We start from the raw sequence: 23,666 nt of genomic DNA, 5'->3' as shown, positions 1-23,666 counted from the left end.
TAGAGGAAATGTTTTTGTATCATAGAATCAGTGCAGAAAGAGGCCATTTGGCCCATCGAGTCTGCACCGACCACAATCCCAGCCAGGCTCTACCTCCTATCCACCCACTAATCCCTCTAACCTACGCATCTCAGGACACTAAGGGGCAATTTTAGCATGGCCAATCAACCTAACCCGCACATCTTTGGACTGGGAGGAAACCGGAGCACCCGGAGGAAACCCACGCAGACACGAGGGGAATGTGTAAACTCCACACAGACAGTGACCCAAGCCGGGAGCTGTGAAGCAGCAGGGCTAACCACTGTGCTACCGTGCCGTGTACTGAAAATGGAACGCTGCTTTACACCATTCAATCCTGATTACTTGCCAGTTATGGAATGAAATAGTGGAAACGGAAGCACTGTTGCAGTTCTGATCTCCATTCAAACCCAAATGTCTAAAATACCCTATTGTGTTTAGGAAGAGGATTAGGTCAGTGTAAAGGCAGACAGTACAGTAAAAGGGCGTGGGGGGAATGTTTGTTCGTCATTTGTGTCTCCTGTCTTAATTCTGGGTATTTTTAATTGCTGATTTACAAAGGAATTGAAGTGTTTTCAGTGAACAGAGTTACCCCACTAGTGAAATAAGTGAACTAAACCTGCCTCCAAACAAGTACTGTGCATGCAATTCTGTAGCACCTTTTTAATGTGAAAACATGATCCCAAGCATTTCATAGAGGCAAAGAATGAGATTTGATCTGATCAAAGGGTGACTTTTAAGGGGGCCTTTAAAGTAGGAGAGGGAGGTAAAGGGAATTTCAGAGCATTGAATTTGGACAGTGGAAGGCATGATTATCAATGGAATACAGAGGGAGATTTGATTTATTATGTCACGTGTATTAGTATACAGTGAAAAGTATTGCTTCTTGCACACTATACAGACAAAACATACCGTTCATAGAGGAGGAAAGGAGAGAGTGCAGATGTAGTGTTACAGTCATAGCGAGGGTGTAGAGAAGGATCAACTTAAGCGGGTTCTCACAAGGCTGTAGTCAGCGGTATAGAGTTCAGTGAGAGTTGGAGGGATGGCGGAGATTAGAGAGTGCTGAGGATAAGAGATTTAAACATAATGGTGCACGTTCTAGTTGGAGGTGTCGGATAACTAAATCAAGGTCAGTCAGCAAAGTCGGGGCTGATGAACAGGGCTATGGGAAACTTAGTGTGGGTTAGATTGTAGGCAGCAAATTTTTGGATGAATTGAATAGCGTGGATGATGGGAGGCCAGACATAAGGTCATTGAATCTGGAGGTCACAAAAGCATAGATGAGAGTATGATGTGGGGGTGAGAAGATAGAAATAGGAAAATGGTGGAAAGTAGGTATTATGTTGTTTATCGAGGAATTCTTGACTTTGTTCATCAATGGGCAGCATGGTGGCAGAGTGGTCAGAACTGCTGACCTCACAGCGCCAGGGACCTGGGTTCAATTGTGGCTTTGGGTGACTGTGTGGAGTTTGCACATTCTCCCCGTGTCTGCGTGGGTTTCCTCCAGGTGCTCCAGTTTCCTCCCACAGTCCAAAGATGTGCAGGTTAGCTTAATTGGCCATTCTAAATTGCGCCTTAGTGTTCCAAAATGTGTAAGGAGATTAGTGGGGTAAATATGTGACATTATGGTGATGGGGCCTGGGTAAGATGCTCTGTCAGAATTGGTGCAGACTTGATGGGCCAAATGGCCTCCTTTGCCACTGTAAGATTTAATAACTTCTGTGTATCTAAAGCATGAAAGTATGCAGTTGGAAACATAGCTCGTGGATGCTGTAGTTGTGAGAAATCTGTGTCCGTTTGAGAAACTTGCAGAAAAAAGAAAGCAGTGGCAAGGGTATAGAGTTTATAGCAGGAGCCAAAGATAAAGGATTCCATCTTCCCAATGTTTACCTGGAAGGAATGGCAGCTCAATCAAGATTGAATGTTGGACATTGAATCTGATGGTAGAGATGTGGTAGAGGGATTGAGAGATGGTTGAGAGGTAAAAGTGAATGTAATCAGCACGTAGAGGAACAGGAAACGACCATGGATAGATCCCTGGGAGTTTTGAGTACATGAAGCCAAAACCAGAGATATCCTAGAACAATTCATTGTGAGGAATGCAGTTGAGGATATGTCTTGGGTTTGAGTCCCAGTCAATTTGTTATTCTAACCCATGATTCCTGGATGAAACACTTGATAGTACAGTCTCTTGATGATACGCAACTTGAGTTTTTCTGAAAAAAAGCTTTTCATCGGGACAGATGCAAGGATGCCAGGTTTCAAAGGGAACAGCAATTTATACTGCATGAGAAAAGGGGTGTTGATTGGTTGGCAAGTGGACGTTGGTTGAAATGTTACCATGGCTTTTGTTTAACTCCAAGACTTCCTGGAAGCTCATGATTCCACTTTTTGAAATGTTTACTGTTTGCTCCATTTAAAAACAAATCACTTCCTGTTATTCAGTATCACTGAAATGGACTGAGGAGGACGGCAAACTGAAAACTTCTTGGCCTCCGTGTGTAGTTGAAGAACTCCCTGTTGAACTGAGGTTTTCATCATTCAGAATTGACTCCCAGGTAGGGCACAGCATAATTGTGGAGTGCTTCAACTCTAGATGTGGGAGAGCAGAGCAACTCTCTCTCCTTTTGGACTATTGCCAATGAACATTTTATGACCTTGTCAAATAGTTATCACTAAGATGTGATAGTGTAACCCCTTGGAGATTTAACATTGTGGGTCACATGGGTAGTGAGAGTTCTGAATTGCACCTACTGTAAATACACCAGTGATAATCACTAACCTCCAGTCATTCTCTATTATGTAGTGTAGCTGGGAGTGTATTTCCTGCAGATCTACTTAAACTGATTCAACTGGTAGGTTTTCGTGAGATTTATTTATTTCTTTGAAACCTGTGCTGGTCTGTTTAAAATGAATTCTGTTTCTCGCCAGGTGTTAGGAGATGGCTTCTGAGGATATCTCTCAGCTCGTGGATGCCCTTGCAAAGACTCAAGTGGGTGGGGGAGAGCTGAGTTTCAAAGGCCGCGCCTTAAAGCTCGACACCGCTGAGGCTGGTACGTGAGTAAACGATTTGAAGTGCACTGGAGTGGGATTGGATTGGCGTAATGTCAGTCGGTGTTTTTGGGTGTGTGCTAAAGGAAGAAGGAAAATTTTGGAAATCTGAAATAAAATCAGCTTGATATTGAGGGTCCATATACATTGATCTTTAAAATGTCAAGAACAGGCACAGAAGATAAAATAAATGGAATGCTGGCCTTTATATCTCAAGGAACAGGTTACAAGGGGGTAGAAGTCATCATCGGCTACACAAAATCCTGGCTAGACCCACACCTAGGGAACTAAGAGCAATTCTGGGCACCACACCTTCGGGTGGATATATTGACCTTGGAGGGAGTGCAGTGCATATTTAGCAGAATCATACCTGGACTCCGGGAGGCAAGCTGTGAATAGAAGGTAAACAAGTTAGGTTTATATTGCTTTGAATTTAGGATCTTGGGGAGAACAGAATGGATAGAAAGAAACTATTTCCACGAGGTGAAGTGTCTCAGACTTGGAGGCATAGTCCAAAGATTAGAGCCAGGCCTTTCTCTGAGGAAATGCTTCTGTATATACAGGCTGGTGGTGGAAAATTTGGACTCTGTTCCACAAACAGCAGTTGATGTCAGATCAGTTAGTTAAAACTGGGACTGATAGATTTTAGTTAACAAAAGTAATATGAGGAAAATGACCTTGTCTGGAATTTTGGTCGTGGATCACCCATGATCTTGCTGACTAGCGGAATGGGCTAGCAAGGAGCCGGGTGTCCTGCTGACGTTTCTCTGTAAATATTGCCAGTCGGTCAGCATTTGAAAGACATGAATTTTACGTCGACAGGTCCTTGGCGAGTTGGTTCAGGCATGGTTTCTTTGCAGTGTAAGACGTTAGAGCTGGAAGATGCACAACTGATATGCTGCACGCCATCACTGGTGGTGTAATTACCATCTGGCAAGTTTGCAATACACAATTCCCAATATAGATGTAAACATAAATATTTATAAATTGGGGGAGGGGGAAGGAAAGTGTGACACCAGGAAGTGAATGCATGTGTAAGATTTTGAGTAGAATATTATACCGACATTTAATTGTTTGACATTACATTTTGAAAACAAGTGATTCTTTCTCTTGGTGTCAGTTTTTCCCCTTTTTTTCATCAGGTTAACTAGAATGTGACCATTTTAGTTCAAGGGGTGTAGACTATTAGAAGAAGTGAATGGCAACATTTCACAGAAAAGTGGTCAGATTTAGTAATGTTTCTTCTCGGCCTTTAGGCTAAGATCAGGTGTGCTCTGCTGATGCTGTGCTTGGTTGAGGCCATTGGGTTGCATTTAAGCTTCATTTTCATATGAAGCAATTTTTAAAAGCGGCATCTCGGTCTTTTGGCTAAGATGCAAATGAGATCAAGCTTTGGAGAAGGAAGACCTGCGCCTCCTCCAATCAGCTTGGCTCATGTAGATCAGGCCCAAGACAGGGTAGAGGATTGCATGCCCTGTCTTGTCAGCCTGGATCGGGAATGTCTCAACTTGTTGAGACTCTGAATTGGACTTGATTTGATTGAATTGGAAAAGTATTTTTTAAAAAGTTTTCTCGGCCTTTTGGCTAGGATCAAGTGTAGTATCGACATGCTGTGCTTGGTTGAGGCCATTGGGTTGCATTTAAGCTTCATTTTCATGTGAAGCAATTTTTAAAAGCGGCATCTCGGCCTTTTGGCTAAGATGCAAATGAGATCAAGTCTTGGGGGCGGAGATGTCTGCCTACTCCAATCAGCTTGGATTATGTAGATCAGGCCCAAGACAGGAGGTGAGAGCCCTGTCTTGTCAGCTTGGATCGGGAATGTCTCAACTTGTTGAGACTCTGAATTGGACTTGATGTGATTGAATTGGAATAAAAATACCAAAAAAAAATGTTACAGGCTGTAGTGTGTTGACTGCTGGTTGCATCTTGAGGAAGTAAAGGGAGCAAGGTGATTGGCAGAAGTTTAGACTGCGATCTCCCCTTATTCAGATGAGGTAAGTTTTGCCAGAAATAACTTTGTGTTGAAAGCAATTCGGAACTGGTTGACCAGGCTGTCTCCTGGGCTGATTGAGTTGTCAGAGGAGGAAAGATTTAGCAGTTTGGGCTATATTCAGAGATTGAGAGTGAAAAGTTTAAAGTAAGGGTGCTCTCATATTTTAAGACAGCGATGAGGAAGAATACTTTTCGCTGAGGGTCTTTGGATTTCTGTTCCCCAGAGTGCAAAAGAGGCTGGGTCAATTATATATTCAAGGCTGTGTTAGTCAGATTTTTGATCAACAACAGAGTTGAGTTATGGGGGCGGGGGTAGGCAAGAAAGCGAAGTTCAGGCCATAATCAGATCAACCATGGTAGCACAGTAGGCTTGGGGCTGAATAACCTGCTCTGCTCCTATTCCTTATGAGCTTTGTGGCAGTGGAGTGCTTACGATGGGCAAGCAGAGCAAACCTCTTGTTTGTTTCTGCAGAATACTGTGCTTCATTGATTTTTAAAAAGTAAAAACATTTCCCTGAGAGTTTAGTATAAAATGGCATCATGTGATGCTAATCAGCATTTGAGAGTGGAAAATCATGTCTCTCAAATTTGAGTTTTTTGAAGGGGTAACCAAGAAGGTAGATGAGGGCAGTGCAGTTGATGTTGTCTATGTGGACTTTAGCATGGCCTTTGACAAGGTACCGCATGGTAGGTTGTTGCACAAGGTTAAATCTCACTGCATCCAGGGTGAGGTAGCCATTGCACACACAATTGATGATAGAAGACAAAGGGTGGTTGTAGAGGGTTGTTTTTCAAACTGGAGGCCTGTGACCAGCGGTGTGCCTCAGGGATCAGTGCTGGGTCCATTGTTATTTGTCATTTATATTGATTTGAATGAGAGTTTAGGAGGCATGGTTAGTAAGTTTGCAGATGACACCCAAGATTGATGGTGTAATGGACAGTGAAGAAGGTTATCGAGGATTGCAATGGGATGTTAGAACATAAGAAACATAAGAACATAAGAAATAGGAGCAGGAGTAGGCCATCTAGCCCCTCAAGCCTGCCCCGCCATTCAATAAGATCATGGCTGATCTGACGTGGATCAGTACCACTTACCCGCCTGATCCCCATAACCCTTAATTCCCTTACCGATCAGGAATCCATCCATCCGTGCTTTAAACATATTCAGCGAGGTAGCCTCCACCACCTCAGTGGGCAGAGAATTCCAGAGATTCACCACCCTCTGGGAGAAGAAGTTCCTCCTCAACTCTGTCTTAAACCGACCCCCCTTTATTTTGAGGCTGTGTCCTCTAGTTTTAACTTCCTTACTAAGTGGAAAGAATCTCTCCGCCTCCACCCTATCCAGCCCCCGCATTATCTTATAAGTCTCCATAAGATCCCCCCTCATCCTTCTAAACTCCAACGAGTACAAACCCAATCTCCTCAGCCTCTCCTCATAATCCAAACCCTCATCTCCGGTATCAACCTGGTGAACCTTCTCTGCACTCCCTCCAATGCCAATATATCCTTCCTCATATAAGGGGACCAATACTGCACACAGTATTCCAGCTGCGGCCTCACCAATGCCCTGTACAGGTGCATCAAGACATCCCTGCTTTTATATTCTATCCCCCTCGCGATATAGGCCAACATCCCATTTGCCTTCTTGATCACCTGTTGTACCTGCAGACTGGGCTTTTGCGTCTCATGTTGATCAATTGGGCCAGTGGGCTGACTAATGGCAAGATGGAGTTTAATTCAGATAAATGCACGGTGATGCATTTTGATAGTTCGAACCAGGAGAGGACTTACTCAGCTAATGGTAGGGCTTTGGGGAAAGATGTAGAACAAAGATCTAAGGGTACAGGTTCATAGCTCCTTGAAAGTGGAGTCACAGGTGGACAGAGTGGTGAAGAAGGCATTCGACATGTTTGGTTTCATTGGTCAGAACATTGAATACAGGAGTTGGGCGGTCTTGTTGAAGTTGTACAAGACATTGGTAAGGCCACACTTGGAATACTGTGTGCAATTCTGGTCACCCTACCATAGAAAGGATATTATTAAACTAGAACGAATGCAGAAAAGATTTATTAGGATGCTACTGGGACTTGATGGTTTGAGTTATAAGGAGGGGCTGAATAGACTAGAACTTTATTCCCTGGCGCATAGGAGGCTTAGGGGTGATCATATAGAGATCTATAAAATAATGAGAGGCATAGATCAGCTAGATAGTCAACATCTTTTCCCAAAGGTAGGGGAGTCTAAAACTAGAGGATGTAAGTTTAAGGGGAGAGATACAAAAGGGTCCTGAGGGGCAATTTTCTTCACACAGAAGGTAGTGTCTGGAACGAGCTGCCACAGGTAGTAGAGGTGGGTACAATTTTGCCTTTTTAAAAAACATTTGGACAGTTAGAAGGGTAAGATGGGTGTAGTGGGATATGGGCCAAATGTGTGCTTTTGGGACTAGGTTAATGGTTTAAAAACTGGGTGGCATGGACAAGTTAGGCTGAAGGGCCTATTTCCATGCTGTAAACCTCTGACTCTATGGCTGTCTGGTGTAGTATTGAGCCATATAGAACTTGAAGGCCCCACATTTAATTCTCTGTTCTGTCGGGCTTCCCACTCTTCCTTAACATCCAATCGCTCCTGAATCTTCTGAGCATTTTGTGGGAGGATTTATCAGGAAGAATTGGCTCCATTGCAATGCAACTTGACTCATGAAGAATAGTCACTATTTTCCATGTGGTTAACAGCACTATTGGAATTGCACCTCAGTGTTTATCATTGCTACTGAGAGGGAAAGTTGTCAGAGAAGGAGAAGTTAACATAGATAACATTTGATGCAAACTTCTAAATCTGTTAACGGGAAACTAGTTTAAAAAATTCAGCTGGGGAGAGAATTTTACACAAACAGATGAAGTAGGCCACTCGGCCCCTCGAGCCTGCTCCACCATTCAATAAGATCATGGCTGATATGATTGTGACTGTGACCCTACATTCTTGCCTATACCTAATTATCTTTTACCCCTTGTTAAACAAGAATCTATCTAGCTCTCCCTTAAAAATATTTAAAGACTGCTTCCACTGCCTTTTGAGGAAATGAGTTCCAGAGACTGAGAGCTTTTCCTCACTCCTGTCTGAAATGGGTGACCTTTTTATTTTTAAGCAATGACCCATAGTTCTAGATTCTCTCACAAGAGGAAACATTTCACCACGTCCCTGTCAAGAACCCTCAGGATCTTCTATATTTCAATCAAGTTGCCTCTTGCTCTTCTGAACTCCAGTAGATACAAGCCTAACCTGTCCAACCTTTATAAGACAACCTGATCATTTCAGGTATTAGTCTTTTTTTTTCTATTCATTCATAGGACGTGGGTATTGCTAGCTAGGCCAGCGTTTATTGCCCATCCTTAGTTGCATTTGAGTGCAATTCAGAGGCCATTTTTTAAAAGTGTCAACCACATTGCTTTGGATCTGGATCATGGAGTCAGGGTGGCACGGTAGCACAGTGGTTAGCACTGCTGCTTCACAGCTCCAGGGACCTGGGTTCGATTCCCGGCTTGGGTCACTGTCTGTGTGGAGTTTGCACATTCTCCTCGTGTCTGCGAGGGTTTCCTCTGGGTGCTCCGGTTTCCTCCCACAGTCCAAAGATGTGCGGGTTAAGTTGATTGGCCATGCTAAAATTGCCCCTTGGTGTCCTGAGATGCGTAGGTTAGAGGCATTAGAGGGTAAAATATGCAGGGATATGGGGGTAGGGCCTGGGTGGGATTGTGGTCGGTGCTGGAATGCCTTACTGTCATAGACAGTGAAACGTGTACTCCATTTCAACTTTCTCAGCAAGCTAGCCTAAAAGGCAGTTTGTCCTAAAAATGCTGGCCGAATGGCCTCTTTCTGTACTGTAGGGTTTCTATGATTCTGTGTAGGCCAAACCAGGTAAGGATGGCAGGTCTCCTTCCCTAAAGGACATTGTTGGACCAGATGGGGTTTTTATAACAATAGGCAATGGTTTTGTGATCAACATTTAGACTTTTAATTCTAGGTCATTACTGAATTCACAATTTGACCATCTGCCGTGGTGAGATTCGAACCCGGGTCTCCAGAACAATTCCCTGGGTTGTAGTCCAGTAAACCTTCACTGAACAGATGAAGCATTTATATCTTTCCTTGAAGTAGGAGATCAATACTGTACGCAGTACTCCAGATGTAGTCTCTGTACAACTGAAGCATAACCTCCCTACTTTTGTAATCTTTTCCCCTCACAATAGCATTCTATTAATTTTCCTAATTACTTGTTGTCCTGGCAAACTAGACTTTAGTGATTCATGCACTCGGGCACTCTAAACCTGAGCTCTGCAGCCTCTCTCCGTTTAGATAATGTGCTGCTTTTTTTATTCTTCCTGCCAAAAGGTGTCATTTCACATTTCTCTCGCATTTCATTTGCCAGATCTTCATTTAACCTATGTCCCTTTTTAACCTCCTGATGTTCCCGTCACAATTTATTTTCCTACCTATCTTTGTGCTGTTAAAATTTCGCAACTATTCCTTCATCCAAGTTATTGACATAAACTGTAAAGATTTGGGGCCTCCAGCACTGATCCCTGTGGCACACCACTTGTTACATCCTGCCATCTAGAAAAAGACTCATTTATGCCAACTCTGTTTCTTGTTAGCTGCAGTAAGGAGTCTAACAACACCAGGTTAAAGTCCAACAGGTTTATTTGGTAGCAAACGCCATTAGCTTTCGGAGCGCTGCTCCTTCGCCAGATGGAGTGAAATCTGACGAAGGAGCAGCGCTCCGAAAGCTAGTGACGTTTGCTACCAAATAAACCTGTTGGACTTTAACCTGGTGTTGTTAGACTCCTTACTGTGTTTGCCCCAGTCCAACGCCGGCATCTCCACATCTTGTTAGCTGGCCAGTCTTCTATCCATATCAATGAACTGGTGCAACGACAGTAATCTCTCCCTCAATGTCAACAAAACGAAGGAGATAGCCATCGACTTCAGGAAGCGTAGTGGAGGGCATGCCCCTGTCTACATCAATGGGGACGGAGTAGAAATGGTTGAGAGCTTCAAGTTCTTAGGTGTCCAGATTACCAACGACCTGTGCTGGTCCCTTCATGCAAACACTACAGTTAAGAAAGCCGCACCAAAGCCTCTACTTTCTCAGGAGGCTAAGGAAATTTGGCATGCCTACCACAACTCTCTCCAACTTTTACAGATGCATCATAGAAAGCATGCTTTCTGGTTGTATTACAGCTTGGTATGGGCCCCTGCTCTGCCCAAGACCGCAAGACACTACAAAGGGTCATGAATGAAGCCCAGTCCATCACGCAAACCAGCCTCCCATCCATTGACTCTGTTGACACTTCCTGCTGCCTCAGCAAAGCAGCCAACATAATTAAGGACCCCATGCACCCCGAACATATTCTCTTCCACCAGGGAAAAAGATACAAAAGTCTGTGGTCACGCACCAACCGACTCGAGAACAGCTTCTTCCCTGCTGTCATCATACTTTTAATAGACCTACCTCACATTAAGTTGATCTTTCTCTACACCCTAGCTATGACTAACACTACATTCTGCACTCTCTCATTTCCTTCTCTATGAACTGTTATGCTTTGTCTGTATAGCGCACAAGAAACAATCCTTTCCACTGTATACTAATACACGTGACAATAATAAATCAAATCAAAATATGTTACCCTCCAACCATGAGCTCTTATTTTCAGCAGTAACCTTTGATGTAGCACCTTCTGCAAATTTAAGTACAGTCCATCCACCAGTTCTCCTTTATCCACTGTGCATGTGACCCCTTCAAAGAATCCCAATAAATTGGTTACAAATTTCCCTTTCACAGGACAGTGTTGACTCTGTCTGATTGCCTTGAATTTGCCCTGCTATAACATTTGCATTAATAACTTCTAACATTTTCCTGATGATAAATGGCCTGTAGTTTCCTGCTTTCTATCTCGCTTCCTTTTTGAATAAAGGAATTACATTTGCTCTCTCTTCCAATCTAATGGAACCTTCCCGAATTTGGGGAAAATTAAAACCAATGCATCAACGATCATTAGCCGTTTCTTTCCAGACTCTAGGAGGAAGTCCAACTGGAACCAGGGATTTGTCAGCCCCCAGACCCAACAATTTGCGCAATACCGGTTCCCTGGTGATTCCAATTTTCCTGAGTTCCTCCCTCCCATTTCCTGATTTACAGCTAATTCTGCATGTTACTCGTAGCCGCTTTAGGGAAGACTGATGCAAAATACCTGCTCAATTTATCCGCCATATCCCTATTTTCATCATCAGTTCCCCAGACGCACTTTCTATAGGACCAACATTCACTTTGTTAACTTGTTTTTTTTATTTATCTATCACAACTCTCATGCTCCATCTTTGTTTCTGGCTATGTTTCTCTTGTACTTTAGTTTTTCCCTCATTATTAATCTTTTTGTAAGTTTAAAATGCTAGTCTTTAATGCGCTCTTCATTTATGCTAGACCAGCATTTATTGCCTATCCCTAATTTTCCTTCACCGAGGTTGTCAATTAATCCCATCTCATCGCACAGTCCCAGGTCTCGTATAGCCTGCTCTCTGACTCCAGAACATGCTCTAAGAAACTATCCCAAAATCATTGAACTCCTCATGCGCTACCTTTGCCCATCTGATTTTTCCAGTCTATATTAAAATAATATTATAATCATGAGCACGTTAAAATCGTTCATGATTATCGCTGTACCTTTTTGACAAGCTCCCATTACCTCTGTCCTAAAATGTAGTTACAATTAGGGGGCCTGTACACCACTCCCACAAGTGACTTCTTGCCTTTATCATTCATCATCTCAACCCAAACCGCTTCTACATGCTGCTAACCTGAACTTGGGTCATTTCTCCCTGTTGTGCTAATACTACCTTTAATTAACAGAGCCATCCCGCCACCTTTTCCTAATTTCCTTTCGTTTCTAAATGTCAGGATACCTTTTAACCCATCATAAAATTTAATCTGCTCGTGATTATATTACTTGTGACACTAGCTGTCCATTTTCAGTGAGAGACTGTGAAAAGTTGTTGCCCCCCCAGCTCTCAATGGGCTTCTGTTTAAATTGCTCTGTGGCAGCTGGATCACCTGGGTATGTCTCCAAGCTGAGGTATTTATCATGCCTTCACCCATCTCCCTTTTTCAGAATGTTCTGTTCCACCTTAAGTTAAGGGGACATTTTCAAACACAACTGTCTTCCGAGGTTCAGTGTTCGTGACGAATGTATTATGACCATACGAATTTGGAGCAGGAACTTGGCCCCTCGAGCCTGCCCCGCTATTCAATAAGATCGTGGCTGAACTGATTGTAACCTCTACTCCAAGCTTCCACCTATCCTCAATAGCTTTTCACGCCTTTGCTTATCGAGAATCTATGCAGCTCTGCCTTAAAAAATATTCAAAGACTCTGCTTCCATTTCCTTTTGAGGAAGAGAGTTCTGAAGACTCGCTGTCCTCCGAGATAAAAAAAAACTCCTAACCTCTGTCTTAAATGGATGACCGCTTTCTTTTAAGCAGTGACCTCTAGTTCTAGATTCTCCCACGTGAGGAAGCATCCTCTCCACACCCACCTTGTCAATACCCTACAGGATCTTGTATAGGATCAGTCAGGATCATTAGTCGAGAGAGAATCAAGTATTGTTTAGTCTAATATTTTTTCCTTTACATTTGAGACTTTTGCTATTATTCATTGTCATTTATCCTCTTTGTCCAGCTGCTGAGATTATTGAAGAGATTGAGGGCTTTGAGCACTTGCAGGCACTGCGCTTGGAAGGCAACACGATCGGTGTGGAAGCCGCTAAAGCCATTGCCAGGAGTCTGTCTAATAAAAAGGAATTGCAGGTATGGACTTGAGATTCAGGTGATTTTTTTTCAGCAACGGTGGTCAGCCAAGTAAATAATCCATTGTTTTTTGTGAACTAAATTAGCTCTCTTAAATTGAGCAAAGTTCTGTGTTTACATTCTGAGGCAAGTGTGAGTTGGACTACCATCTCAGTTTATTGCAAATAAAAATCCTACTAATTGTCCTGGCTTGAGACAACTCACACCTCTTTAGCCTGTGATTATCCCTCTCTTCACTTGCACTGTCTGTCCCTGTAAAGACTTGATAACCTGTAGAGACTTGCATCCCAACCATTATCTTGTAATTGAGTCTCTATCTATATATCCTGTATTTATGAAACCCACCTCTCCACTCACCTGACGAAGGGGCAGTGCTCCGAAAGCTCGTGATGCCATATAATCCTTAATGCTTACGAGGAATTTGGATGTGGTTGCGGTGACAGAGACTTGGTTGAAAGAGGGACAGGACTGGCAGTTGAACATTCCGGGGTACAAGTGTTTTAGGCGAGACAGAGGAGGGGGAGTAGCAGTATTAGCTGGAGAGCATATTACAGCGGTGCAGAGGGAGGACAATTCAGAGGGGTCGTGTAACGAGTCACTGTGGGTGGAGCTCAGAAACAGGAAGGGTGCAGTCACTATGTTGGGGGTATACTACAGGCCCCCCAACAGCCCAAGGGAAGTGGAAGAACGGGTATGTCAGGAGATAATGGATAGGTGCAGGAAAAATAGGGTTCTTGTAGTGGGAGACTTCAATTTCCCTGGTATAGACTGGAAATTGCGTAGGGCTGGGAGTCTGAATGGGGAGGCATTTGTAAAATGCGTACAGGAGGGTTCTTTGGAACAATATGTAGATAGCCCGACTAGAGAGGGGGCTATACTGGACCTAGTACTGGGGAATGAGCCCGGTCAGGTCTTCAAAGTTTCGGTAGGGGAACATGTGGCAAATAGAAACCATAGAAACCCTACAGTGCAGAAGGAGGCCATTCGGCCCATCGAGTCTGCACCGACCACAATCCCACCCAGGCCCTATCCCCACATATTTACCCGCTAATCCCTCTAACCTACGCATCCCAGGATTCTAAGGGGCAATTTTTAACCTGGCCAATCAACCTAACCCGCACATCTTTGGACTGTGGGAGGAAACCGGAGCACCCGGAGGAAACCCACGCAGACACGAGGAGAATGTGCAAACTCCACACAGACAGTGACCCGAGCCGGGAATCGAACCCGGGACCCTGGAGCTGTGAAGCAGCAGTGCTAACCACTGTGCTACCGTGCCGCCCAACCACTGTGCTACCGTGCCGCCCTAGTGACCACAATTCTATTAGCTTTAGGATAGTGATGGAAAAGGATGAGTGGTGTCCCAAGGGTAAGCTGTTGGATTGGGGGAAGGCCAACTTTAGTGGAATTAGGCAGAATTTGGCAGCTGTTGATTGGGAGAGGCTGTTTGAGGGTAAATCCACATCTGGCATGTGGGAGTGTTTTAAGGAACAGTTGTTAGGGCTGCAGGATAGGCATGTGCCTGTAAAAAAGGATAGGAAGGGTAGGATTCGAGAACCGTGGATAACCAGGGAAATTGAGCGATTGGTCAAAAAGAAAAGAGTGGAGTACGTTAGGTCCAGGCAGCTAAAAACGGAGGGAGCTCTGGAGGAATACAAAGAAAGTAGGAAAGAACTCAAACGAGGAATTAGAAGGGCAAAAAGGGGTCACGAAATGTCCTTGGCAGACAGGATTAAGGAGAATCCCAAGGCATTTTATTCATACGTTAGGAGCAAAAGGGTTGTCAGGGGAAAAATTGGACCTCTCGGGGACAAAAGTGGGGAATTATGCTTAGAGCCCAAAGAAGTAGGGGAGATCCTAAATGAATACTTTGCGTCGGTATTCACAAAGGAGAGGGATGTGTTGACTGGGAGTGTCTCGGAGGGGAGTGTTGACCCGTTAAAGAAAATCTCCATTACAAGGGAGGAAGTGTTAGGTTTTTTAGGGAATATAAAGACTGACAAATCCCCAGGGCTTGAATCTATCCAAGGCTGCTCAGGGAGACGAGAGATGAAATCGCTGGGCCTCTGACGCAAATCTTTGTCTCGTCACTGGACACAGGTGAGGTCCCAGAGGATTGGAGGATAGCTAATGTGGTCCCGTTATTTAAGAAGGGTAGGAAGGATAACCCAGGAAATTATAGGCCGGTGAGCTTGACGTCCGTCTCATTAACGATAGTCAGCATGGTTTTGTGAGAGGGAGGTCATGCCTCACTAACCTGGTGGAGTTTTTTGAAGAAGTGACTAGAATGGTTGACGAGGGAAGGGCCGTGGATGTCGTCTATATGGACTTTAGTAAAGCGTTTGACAAAGTCCCTCGTGGTAGGCTAGTGAAAAAGGTTGGATCTCATGGGATAAAGGGGGAGGTGGCTAGATGGGTGGAGAACTGGCTTGGTCACAGAAGACAGAGGGTGGTAGTGGAAGGGTCTTTTTCCGGCTGGAGGCCTGTGACTAGTGGTGTTCCGCAGGGCTCTGTATTGGGACCTCTGCTGTTTGTGATTTATATAAACGATCTGGAAGAAGGTGTAACTGGGGTCATCAGTAAGTTTGCGGACGACACAAAATTGGCAGGACTTGCAGATAGTGAGGAGCATTGTCAGAGGCTACAGAAGGATATAGATAGGCTGGAAATTTGGGCAAAGAAATGACAGATGGAGTTCAATCCAGATAAATGCGAAGTGATGCATTTTGGTAGAACTAACGTAGCAGGGAGCTATACGATAAATGGCAGAACCATAAAGGGTGTAGATATGCAGAGGGACCTGGGTGTGCAAGTCCACAGATCCTTGAAGGTGACGTCTCAGGTGGAGAAGGTAGTGAAGAAGGCATATGGCATGCTTGCCTTTATAGGACGGGGCATAGAGTATAAAAGTTGGGGTCTGATGTTGCAGTTGTATAGAACGTTGGTTCGGCCGCATTTGGAATACTGCGCCCAGTTCTGGTTGCCACACTACCAGAAGGACGTGGAGGCTTTGGAGAGAGTGCAGAGGAGGTTTACCAGGATGTTGCCTGGTATGGAAGGGCTTAGTTATGAGGAGAGATTGGGTAAACTGGGGTTGTTCTCACTGGAAAGATGGTGGATGAGGGGTGACCTAATAGAGGTGTATAAAATTATGAAAGGCATAGGTAGGGTGAACGGTGGGAAGCTTTTCCCAGGTCGGTGGTGACTTTCACGAGGGGTCATAGGTTCAAGGTGAGGGGGGGGAGGTTTAACACGGATATCAGAAGGACGTATTTTACGCAGAGGGTGGTGGGGGCCTGGAATGCGCTGCCGGGCAAGGTGGTGGAGGCGGACACACTGGGAACGTTTAAGACTTATCTAGATAGCCACATGAACGGAGTGGGAATGGAGGGATACAAAAGAATGGTCTAGTTTGGACCAGGGAGCGGCACGGGCTTGGAGGGCCGAAGGGCCTGTTCCTGTGCTGTTTTGTTCTTTGTTCTAAACCTGTTGGACTTTAACCTGATGTTGTGAGACTTCACTGGCAGAAAATTAGTTTGTCAGTGTTAACTGGATTGCAAAATGTTTAATTTTGCATAATTTTGATATATTTGAAGAAACAAAGTACTCGGCCCAACAGGCCCATTCTGATGTTTATGCTTCATGCAAACCTCCAGGGTTAGATTTTCTGAGGGAATATTCATTAAGAGATCATTTTAGTTGATGTGTTAAACCAATTCAAATGAATGTGAATGGACTCATCATGATTTAAAGGAATACCAGGAATTCTCACAGTTCTTGCCTCAACTATAAAGTTTAAAGTTTATTTATTAGTGTCACAAGTAGGCTTACATTAACACTGCAATGAAGTTACTGTGAAAATCTCCTGGTTGCCACACACTGGTACCTGTTCGGGTACACTGGCAGAAGGCCATTCAGCCCATTGAGTCTGGACCGACCACAATCCCACCCAGGCCCTATTCCCGTAACCCTGTACATTTACCCTGCTAATCCTCCTGACACTAGGGTCAATTTATCATGGCCATTCAACCTAACCCACACACCTTTTGGACTGTCGGAGGAAACCAGAGCACCCGGAGGAAACCCACGCAGACACGGGGAGAATGTGCAAACTCCACACAGGCAGTGACCCCAGCAGGGAATCAAACCCAGGTCCCTAGCGCTGTGAGGAAGCAATGCTAACCACTACCGCCCCAGAACTCTTCAAGAGTTCTGAATCTTAGGAATTCTGTATCTCATAGGGGTGTGATGCCCAGTTAATGAGTGTATTCAAGAAAGGAATTGATGGATTTTTGAGCAAATTAAAGGAAGGGAATCAAGGGATGTGGAGCTGGGCGAGAAAGTGGAGTTGATGTAAATACTCAGTCGTCATCGAAAAACAGTCAGAGAGTCATTGAAACCCTACAGTGCAGAAAGAGGCCATCTGGCCCATCGAGTCTGCACTGACCACAATCCCACCCAGGCCCTAACCCCATATCTGTACATATTTTACCCGCTAATCCCTCTAACCTACGCATCTCAGGACACTAAGGGGCAATTTTTAGCATGGCCAATCAACCTAACCCGCACATCTTTGGACTGTGGGAGGAAACCGGAGCACCCGGAGGAAACCCACGCAGACACGAGGAGAATGTGCAAACTCCACACAGACAGTGACCTGAGCTGGGAATTGAACCCAGGTCCCTGGAGCTGTGAAGCAGCAGTGCTAACCACTGTGCTACCGTGCCGCAGGGTCTGTATGGCTTATTGTTGCTCCCACGTCTCATTCTTTAAAGATTTGATTTTTTTTGTGGGGGCGGGTTGCGTTAGATACTATGAAATATTTCCTTTGACTGGGGAGTCAGCGATCAGGAATCATCAACTTAAAATGGTCGCCAGAGTGAGAAGAGAGAATAGTCTTTAGTCAGACAGTTGTCAGAGCTTTGGTGTGTCTGAGGCATCTTTTAAGGGAAAGCTAGATAGATGTTTGGCACCAGAGAAGGTATAGGGAGAGAGGGGATAGATTACCTCAGTTTTGAATAGTTTTGCAAAAGAGCTTTATAAAGTTTATTTATTAGTGTCACAAGTAGGCTCACATTAACACTGCAATGAACTTACTGTGAAAATCTCCTAGTTGCCACACTCTGGCACCTGTTCGGGTACACTGAGGGAGAATTTAGCATGACCAATGCACCTAACCAGCACATCTTTCGGGCTTGGGAGGAAACCCATGCAGACATGGGGAGACTCTGCACAGACAGTGACCCAAGCTGGAAATCAAACCCGGGTCCCTGGTGCTGTGAGGCAGCAGCGCTAACCACTGTGCTGCCCTCTGGCATGGTAATAATGTACTGAAAGGGCTGATGGGTTGTAAGCATTTATGGCCTCTCCCTTAATTGGGGCGAGGTACAACAAATCCCATGAATTTCTGTCCTTGGTATGCAGCCTGCGATGTACTGCAATTTTGTTTTGTAAATTATAGAGCTAGTAAAAATGCTGGCTATTGTTCAGACACTAATCGCTTGCCTTGCATCAAACCTGTTCAATTTTGTGTTTATTAAATGGTATTTTTATAATTTGACCATTTGTTTTTCCTTCTCCATTTCCCCTCTCAGAAATGTTATTGGAGCGACATGTTCACTGGTCGATTGCGGTCAGAGATTCCGATTGCTCTGGTGAGAATAACTTGTATTACTCCCATTAAAATCGGTTAGAATATGGGGACCAATGGCAAGAGTGTTGAGTATTGAAATGGCGGGCGTGTCAAATTGGCTATGTGGTTATAAAGTGATTTGGACTGCTGGTTGCTAAAACCTGGACAAGAACTTCCCATTGTTTGGCATGATCCTGGAAAAGGCTTGCATAGATAAACTTTAAACTATCTGGTATGCTGCGCCATGGCTGCAATGTGTATGATGTGCAAGATATGATGCCAACTCACCAAGGCTTCCTCGACAGTACCTCCCAAACCTAGGACCTCCACCACCTGGCTGGACCAGGAGCTCCAGCAGAACACCAGCAGTTCCAAGTCAGATACCACCATTACATGGAAATATGCCTCTGTTCCTTGGTTATTGCTGGTGCTGTGAAGTTGAGTAGAGTAATTGTAGATTGGTGTTGGTAAAATGCTAGGGGAAAGCACTGCGTGGTCCCTTTAAAAAGGTGCTGCTTTTTCTGTGCTTAGAAAGTTTAAAAAATGCAAGTATGTACAGAGTGCCCAAAATGAAACATTTTATATGAAAAGGCCAAGCAGCAGTGTTACCAAGGCAACAGGCTTTCAGACTTTTGAATTATTTTGAATTTGGCACTTGGATACCAAGAACCTATTAAATTTAAATCTGATGGTTTTGACAACCTAGGGCTAATCCCATTGTGGGGGATATTGATACGTCATCACAGGTATAAAAAGAAGAGGGCAATGGGACAAAAGGCAGAGAGCAACTGCCAGAGTAACAGCTCTTCGCTTCACTTCTTTCTCAAGAGAAAACACCGTCTTGATAGCGAAGGTACCAAAGAATCAACAGAAAAGGCCCAGAATATTCCAGATGAGACAAAACCTGGTTGTAATTTAGAGTGACTAAAATTCTATTTTTTTTGTTGATTAGTGAGAATTGTATTTATCTGAACAGCATTCTATTAGAATTGTGTTTTATTTGGTTTGTTAATAGTTTAGTTGTCCACTGTTAGATAAATAAATGGGTACTTGTTGATTTTAGAGAGTGTCAGGGAGTTATTTTGATTAAACCACTAAAAGTCGCTGAAGAGTAGATCACACCACTTCTCACACTCTCTTATTATTAATTACAGGGCGAGGCACTTCTCTTTTGAGTGGTTAGGTATTAGTTCTCGGAGGGAGAGGTCCACCTCTGCTTTGTAACACTGGGACATAATCCTGGAACTCCCTGTCTAACAGCACTGTGGGAGCACCTTCCCCATGTGGAACTCAGCGGTTTAAAAGGACAGCTCACTACTGCGATCGCTGGCAAAATTAGGGATGGGAAATATGGGCCTTGCCAGCTCTGGCCACATCCCGTGAAAGATTAAAGAAACCATAACAATTTTACAAAGGCCCAGAGCGTTTGGGGAATTTTTTGACTCTCCTTCCTTGAATTTGCTGACTTCTTTACGGGACATGCTTCCATTGATCACAGTCATTTTCCTTTAGCGTTCTCAAATTTGCATCATTCATGCGCAACCTTAATGCTTGCTAGCTATACAACTATAGAGACCATTGCAGTTTGGCTTCACATCACAGCTGTAGTTCCAGTGGGGAGTACAGCGCTCGGCTGTAGATACACTGACATTTTCTTTTTCCTTTCCTAGCACGGGGATCTGGGGTCTGTTCTAACTTTGTTAATGTTATTCTGAGATCACCTAACTCAGTGCAGACCAGGATCAAGCCTCCTCTGTTGCTTCCCTTTCTGATGCCGTTTTTAAACCCCAAGATTCTTGCCCAACAGGAAATGATGCAAGCTATCTTTCAGTACCATTGTACGACTGAGTGAAAGTCGCCCAGGGCGGGTGACTCGCGTGCGCGCGTGCCCCCCCCCCCGGGCAAACCCACTGCCGCCGCTGCCCAAACCTGCTGTGTTTATTAAAGAAAACCCTGCTATCCTTAACTAATGGATGAGTTCTGATGGGATGAATCCCTTCACTTATGCATTTTCATAGAATCCCCACAGTGCAGGAGGAGGCCATTTGGCCCATCTAGTCCACACCAACAACGATCTCACCCAGGCCCTATCCCCGTAACCCCACATATTTACCCCACTAATCCCTCGAACCAACACATCCTGGGAAACTAAGGGGCAATTTAGAATGGCCAATCAACCTAATCTGCACATCTTTGCACTGTGGGAGGAAACCGGAGCACCCAGAGGAAACCCACACAGACACGGGGAGAACGTGCAAACTCCACACAGACAGTGACCCAAGCCGGGAATCAAACTCGGGTCCCTGGAGCTGTGAGGCAGCAGTGCTAACCACGGTGCCACCTTGCCGCGCTATTCCTGCTAGCTTTTGCCCTTGTGGAGTCCTGTGGCTGCCTTCCGGTATCCTACCAAGTAGTAATTATTTGTGTGAGCCTTAACAGTAAATGTAGGTATGTCCTTTGACCCGTTGGTCCATTGCAGCTCCGTCCTGTTGAGATCATAAGCAATAGCAGGGTTTCCCTGCCGAAGTGCTCAATGGCCAGAGGAGCTAGGCCCAGCACAGAATTGGACAATCTAAATTAAACAACAGTCAACAGCCTCCGCAGCCAGGCCTGATGAGAATTCAGACAGGCCAGGGTCAGAACTGAGCAAGAACAAGCCTGGAATTGCCCAAAAGGCTGGAACCGGAGGTGCTCAGCCCAGATCAAATAAGGACAGTATTTGCGTATTCTCCTGTTGCGGCCTGACTCTCTCCTCAGATTCCTGCAGTGACCTAATATGAAAAGGGGCTACATGCACCAGAGGATGGCCACCTAGAGGGCCCTGGCATCTTCCATGTATGGAATCAGCAATCCCATTGGGTGCTTTTTCTGTTTTTATAGAGTCATAGAGGTTTACAGCATGGAAACAGGCCCTTTGGCCCAAGTTGTCCATGCTGCCCTTTTTTTTTAAAACCCCTAAACTAATCCCAATTGCCCGCATTTGATTCATATCCCTCTATACCCATCTTATCCATGTTACTATCTAAACGCTTTTTGAAAGACAAAATTGTACCCGCCTCTACTACTACCTCTGGCAGCTTGTTCCAGACACTCACCACCCTCTGTGAAAAAATTGCCCCTCTGGACCTTTTTGTATCTCTCCCCTCTCACCTTAAACCTATTCCCTCTAGTTTTAGTCTCCCCTACCTTTGGGAAAAGATATTGACTATCTAGCTGATCTATGCCCCTCATTACTTTATAGACCTCTCAAAGATCATCCCTCAGCCCCCTACGCTCCGGGGAAAAAAGTCCCAGTCTATCCAGCCTCTCCTCATAACTCAAACCACCAAGTCCCGGTAGCACCCTAGTAAATCTTTTCTGCACTCTTTCTTGCTTAATAATATCCTTTCTATAATAGGGTGACCAGAACTGCACGCTGTATTCCAAGGCCTTACCAATGCCTTGTACAACTTCAACAAGACATCCCATCTCCTGTATTCGGTGTTCTGACCAATGAAACCAAGCATGCCGAATGCCTTCTTCACCACGCTATCCACCTGTGACTCCACTTCCAAGAAGCTATGAACCTGTACCCCTAGATCTCTTTGTTCTGTAACTCTCCCCAACGTCCTACCATTAACTGAGTCAGTCCTGCCCTGGTTCAATCTACCAAAATGCATCACCTCACATTTATCTAAATTAAACTGCATCTGCCATTCGTCAGCCCACTGGCCCAATTGATCAAGATCCCGTTGCAATACGCGATAACCTTTTTCACTGTCCACTTTGCTACCAATCTTGGTATCATCTGCAAACTTACTAACCATGCCCCCTATATTCTCATCCAAATCATTAATATACATGACAAATAACAGTGGACCCAGCATCAATCCCTGAGGGACACCGCTGGTCACAGGCCTCCAGTTTGAAAAACAACCCTCTACAACCGCCCTCTGGCTTCTGTCATCAAGCTAATTTTGTATCCAATTGGCTACCTCACCCTGGATCCCGCGAGATTTAACCTTGTGCAACAACCTACCATGCGGTATCTTGTCAAAGGCCTTGCTAAAGTCCATGCAGACAACATCAACTGCACTGCCCTCATCTACCTTCTTGGTTACCCCTTCAAAAAACTCAATCAAATTTGTGAGACATGATTTTCCCCTCACAAAGCCATGCTGACTGTCCCTAATCAGTCCTTGCACCTCTAAATGCCTGTAGATCCTGTCTCTCAAAATACCTTCCAACAACTTGCCCACCACAGATGTGAGGCTCACCGGCCTGTAGTTCCCAGGCTTTTCCCTGCAGCCCTTTTTAAACCAAGGCACAACATTTGCCACCCTCCAATCTTCAGGCACCTCACCTGTGACTATCGGTGATTCAAATATCTCTGCTAGGGGACCTGCAATTTCCTCCCTAGCCTCCCACAATGTCCTGTTTTTGTGCAGCTTATCATGACATCTATACGTAGAAGTTTCTAACCTAAAAAAAAATATGCTTTTTATTTCTCCTAATTCTGATTAGATATCTCTGGGTAATGCACTGATGCATGCAGGAGCTCAGCTGACACAGCTGGATCTAAGTGACAATGCATTTGGGCCTGATGGAGTTCGGAGCATTGAAACCTTATTGAAGAGTAAAGTGTGTTACACATTGCAGGAGCTGCGACTGAATAACTGTGGCATGGGAATTGGTGGTGGTCAGGTATTTATTTATTTTAAACACTTTGTTATCTCATCCTACGTTTGCTCAGTCGTTTTCTAAGATTTCACCCAAGTGCCCATTTGTGTGTGAGCCGAGACAATGAATGATGCCTGACTCAGCACCATTATAAGCAAATCCCAACTTTGTAACAGGGGTCGTTGGATAATGATCCATGGCAGCAAGCAGTAATTGTCTCTCAAACCCTGTTCCCTTGTGTAGAGGTGTTAAAACAATTGTCGGGCCCGTGCTGATACTGCAGTTGTGATCAGTGTAGCCAGACTTTGGTAGTATATTACGCATAAAGCTTTTTTTCACAATTTTGTGTGACTAGGTGGTGATACGGCTTCTAGGCGGCATGGTGGTTAGCACTGCTGCCTCACAGTGCCAGGGACCTGGGTTTGATTCCCACTTGGGTCACTGCAGTGTCTCCCTG

At 44.6% G+C, this 23,666-nt stretch overlaps 1 protein-coding gene across 5 annotated transcripts in view; it reads left to right on the top strand.

The window, feature by feature from the left end:
- The window catches only part of rangap1b (Ran GTPase activating protein 1b), an 83,548-nt gene that overhangs the window by 12,552 nt on the left and 47,330 nt on the right, over nucleotides 1-23,666 (top strand). For 3 of the 5 annotated variants that reach the window (XM_078237607.1, XM_078237606.1, XM_078237609.1), the window contains exons 2-5: nucleotides 2,953-3,074; nucleotides 12,791-12,918; nucleotides 18,513-18,572; nucleotides 23,054-23,233. In XM_078237607.1, the coding sequence (XP_078093733.1) occupies nucleotides 2,963-3,074; nucleotides 12,791-12,918; nucleotides 18,513-18,572; nucleotides 23,054-23,233 (480 nt within the window). In that variant the 5' untranslated portion in view covers nucleotides 2,953-2,962. Of the gene's footprint in view, nucleotides 1-2,466; nucleotides 2,580-2,952; nucleotides 3,075-12,790; nucleotides 12,919-18,512; nucleotides 18,573-23,053; nucleotides 23,234-23,666 lie in introns of all 5 variants that reach the window. The other 2 variants (XM_078237605.1, XM_078237608.1) reach the window with 1 other exon arrangement.

This window comes from Mustelus asterias, chromosome 21 (genome assembly GCF_964213995.1).
Source record: "Mustelus asterias chromosome 21, sMusAst1.hap1.1, whole genome shotgun sequence".
Taxonomy (NCBI): Eukaryota; Metazoa; Chordata; class Chondrichthyes; order Carcharhiniformes; family Triakidae; genus Mustelus; species Mustelus asterias.
The sequence above is the reverse complement of the archived record's forward strand: the minus strand, read 5'-3'. Positions and strand labels throughout refer to the sequence as shown.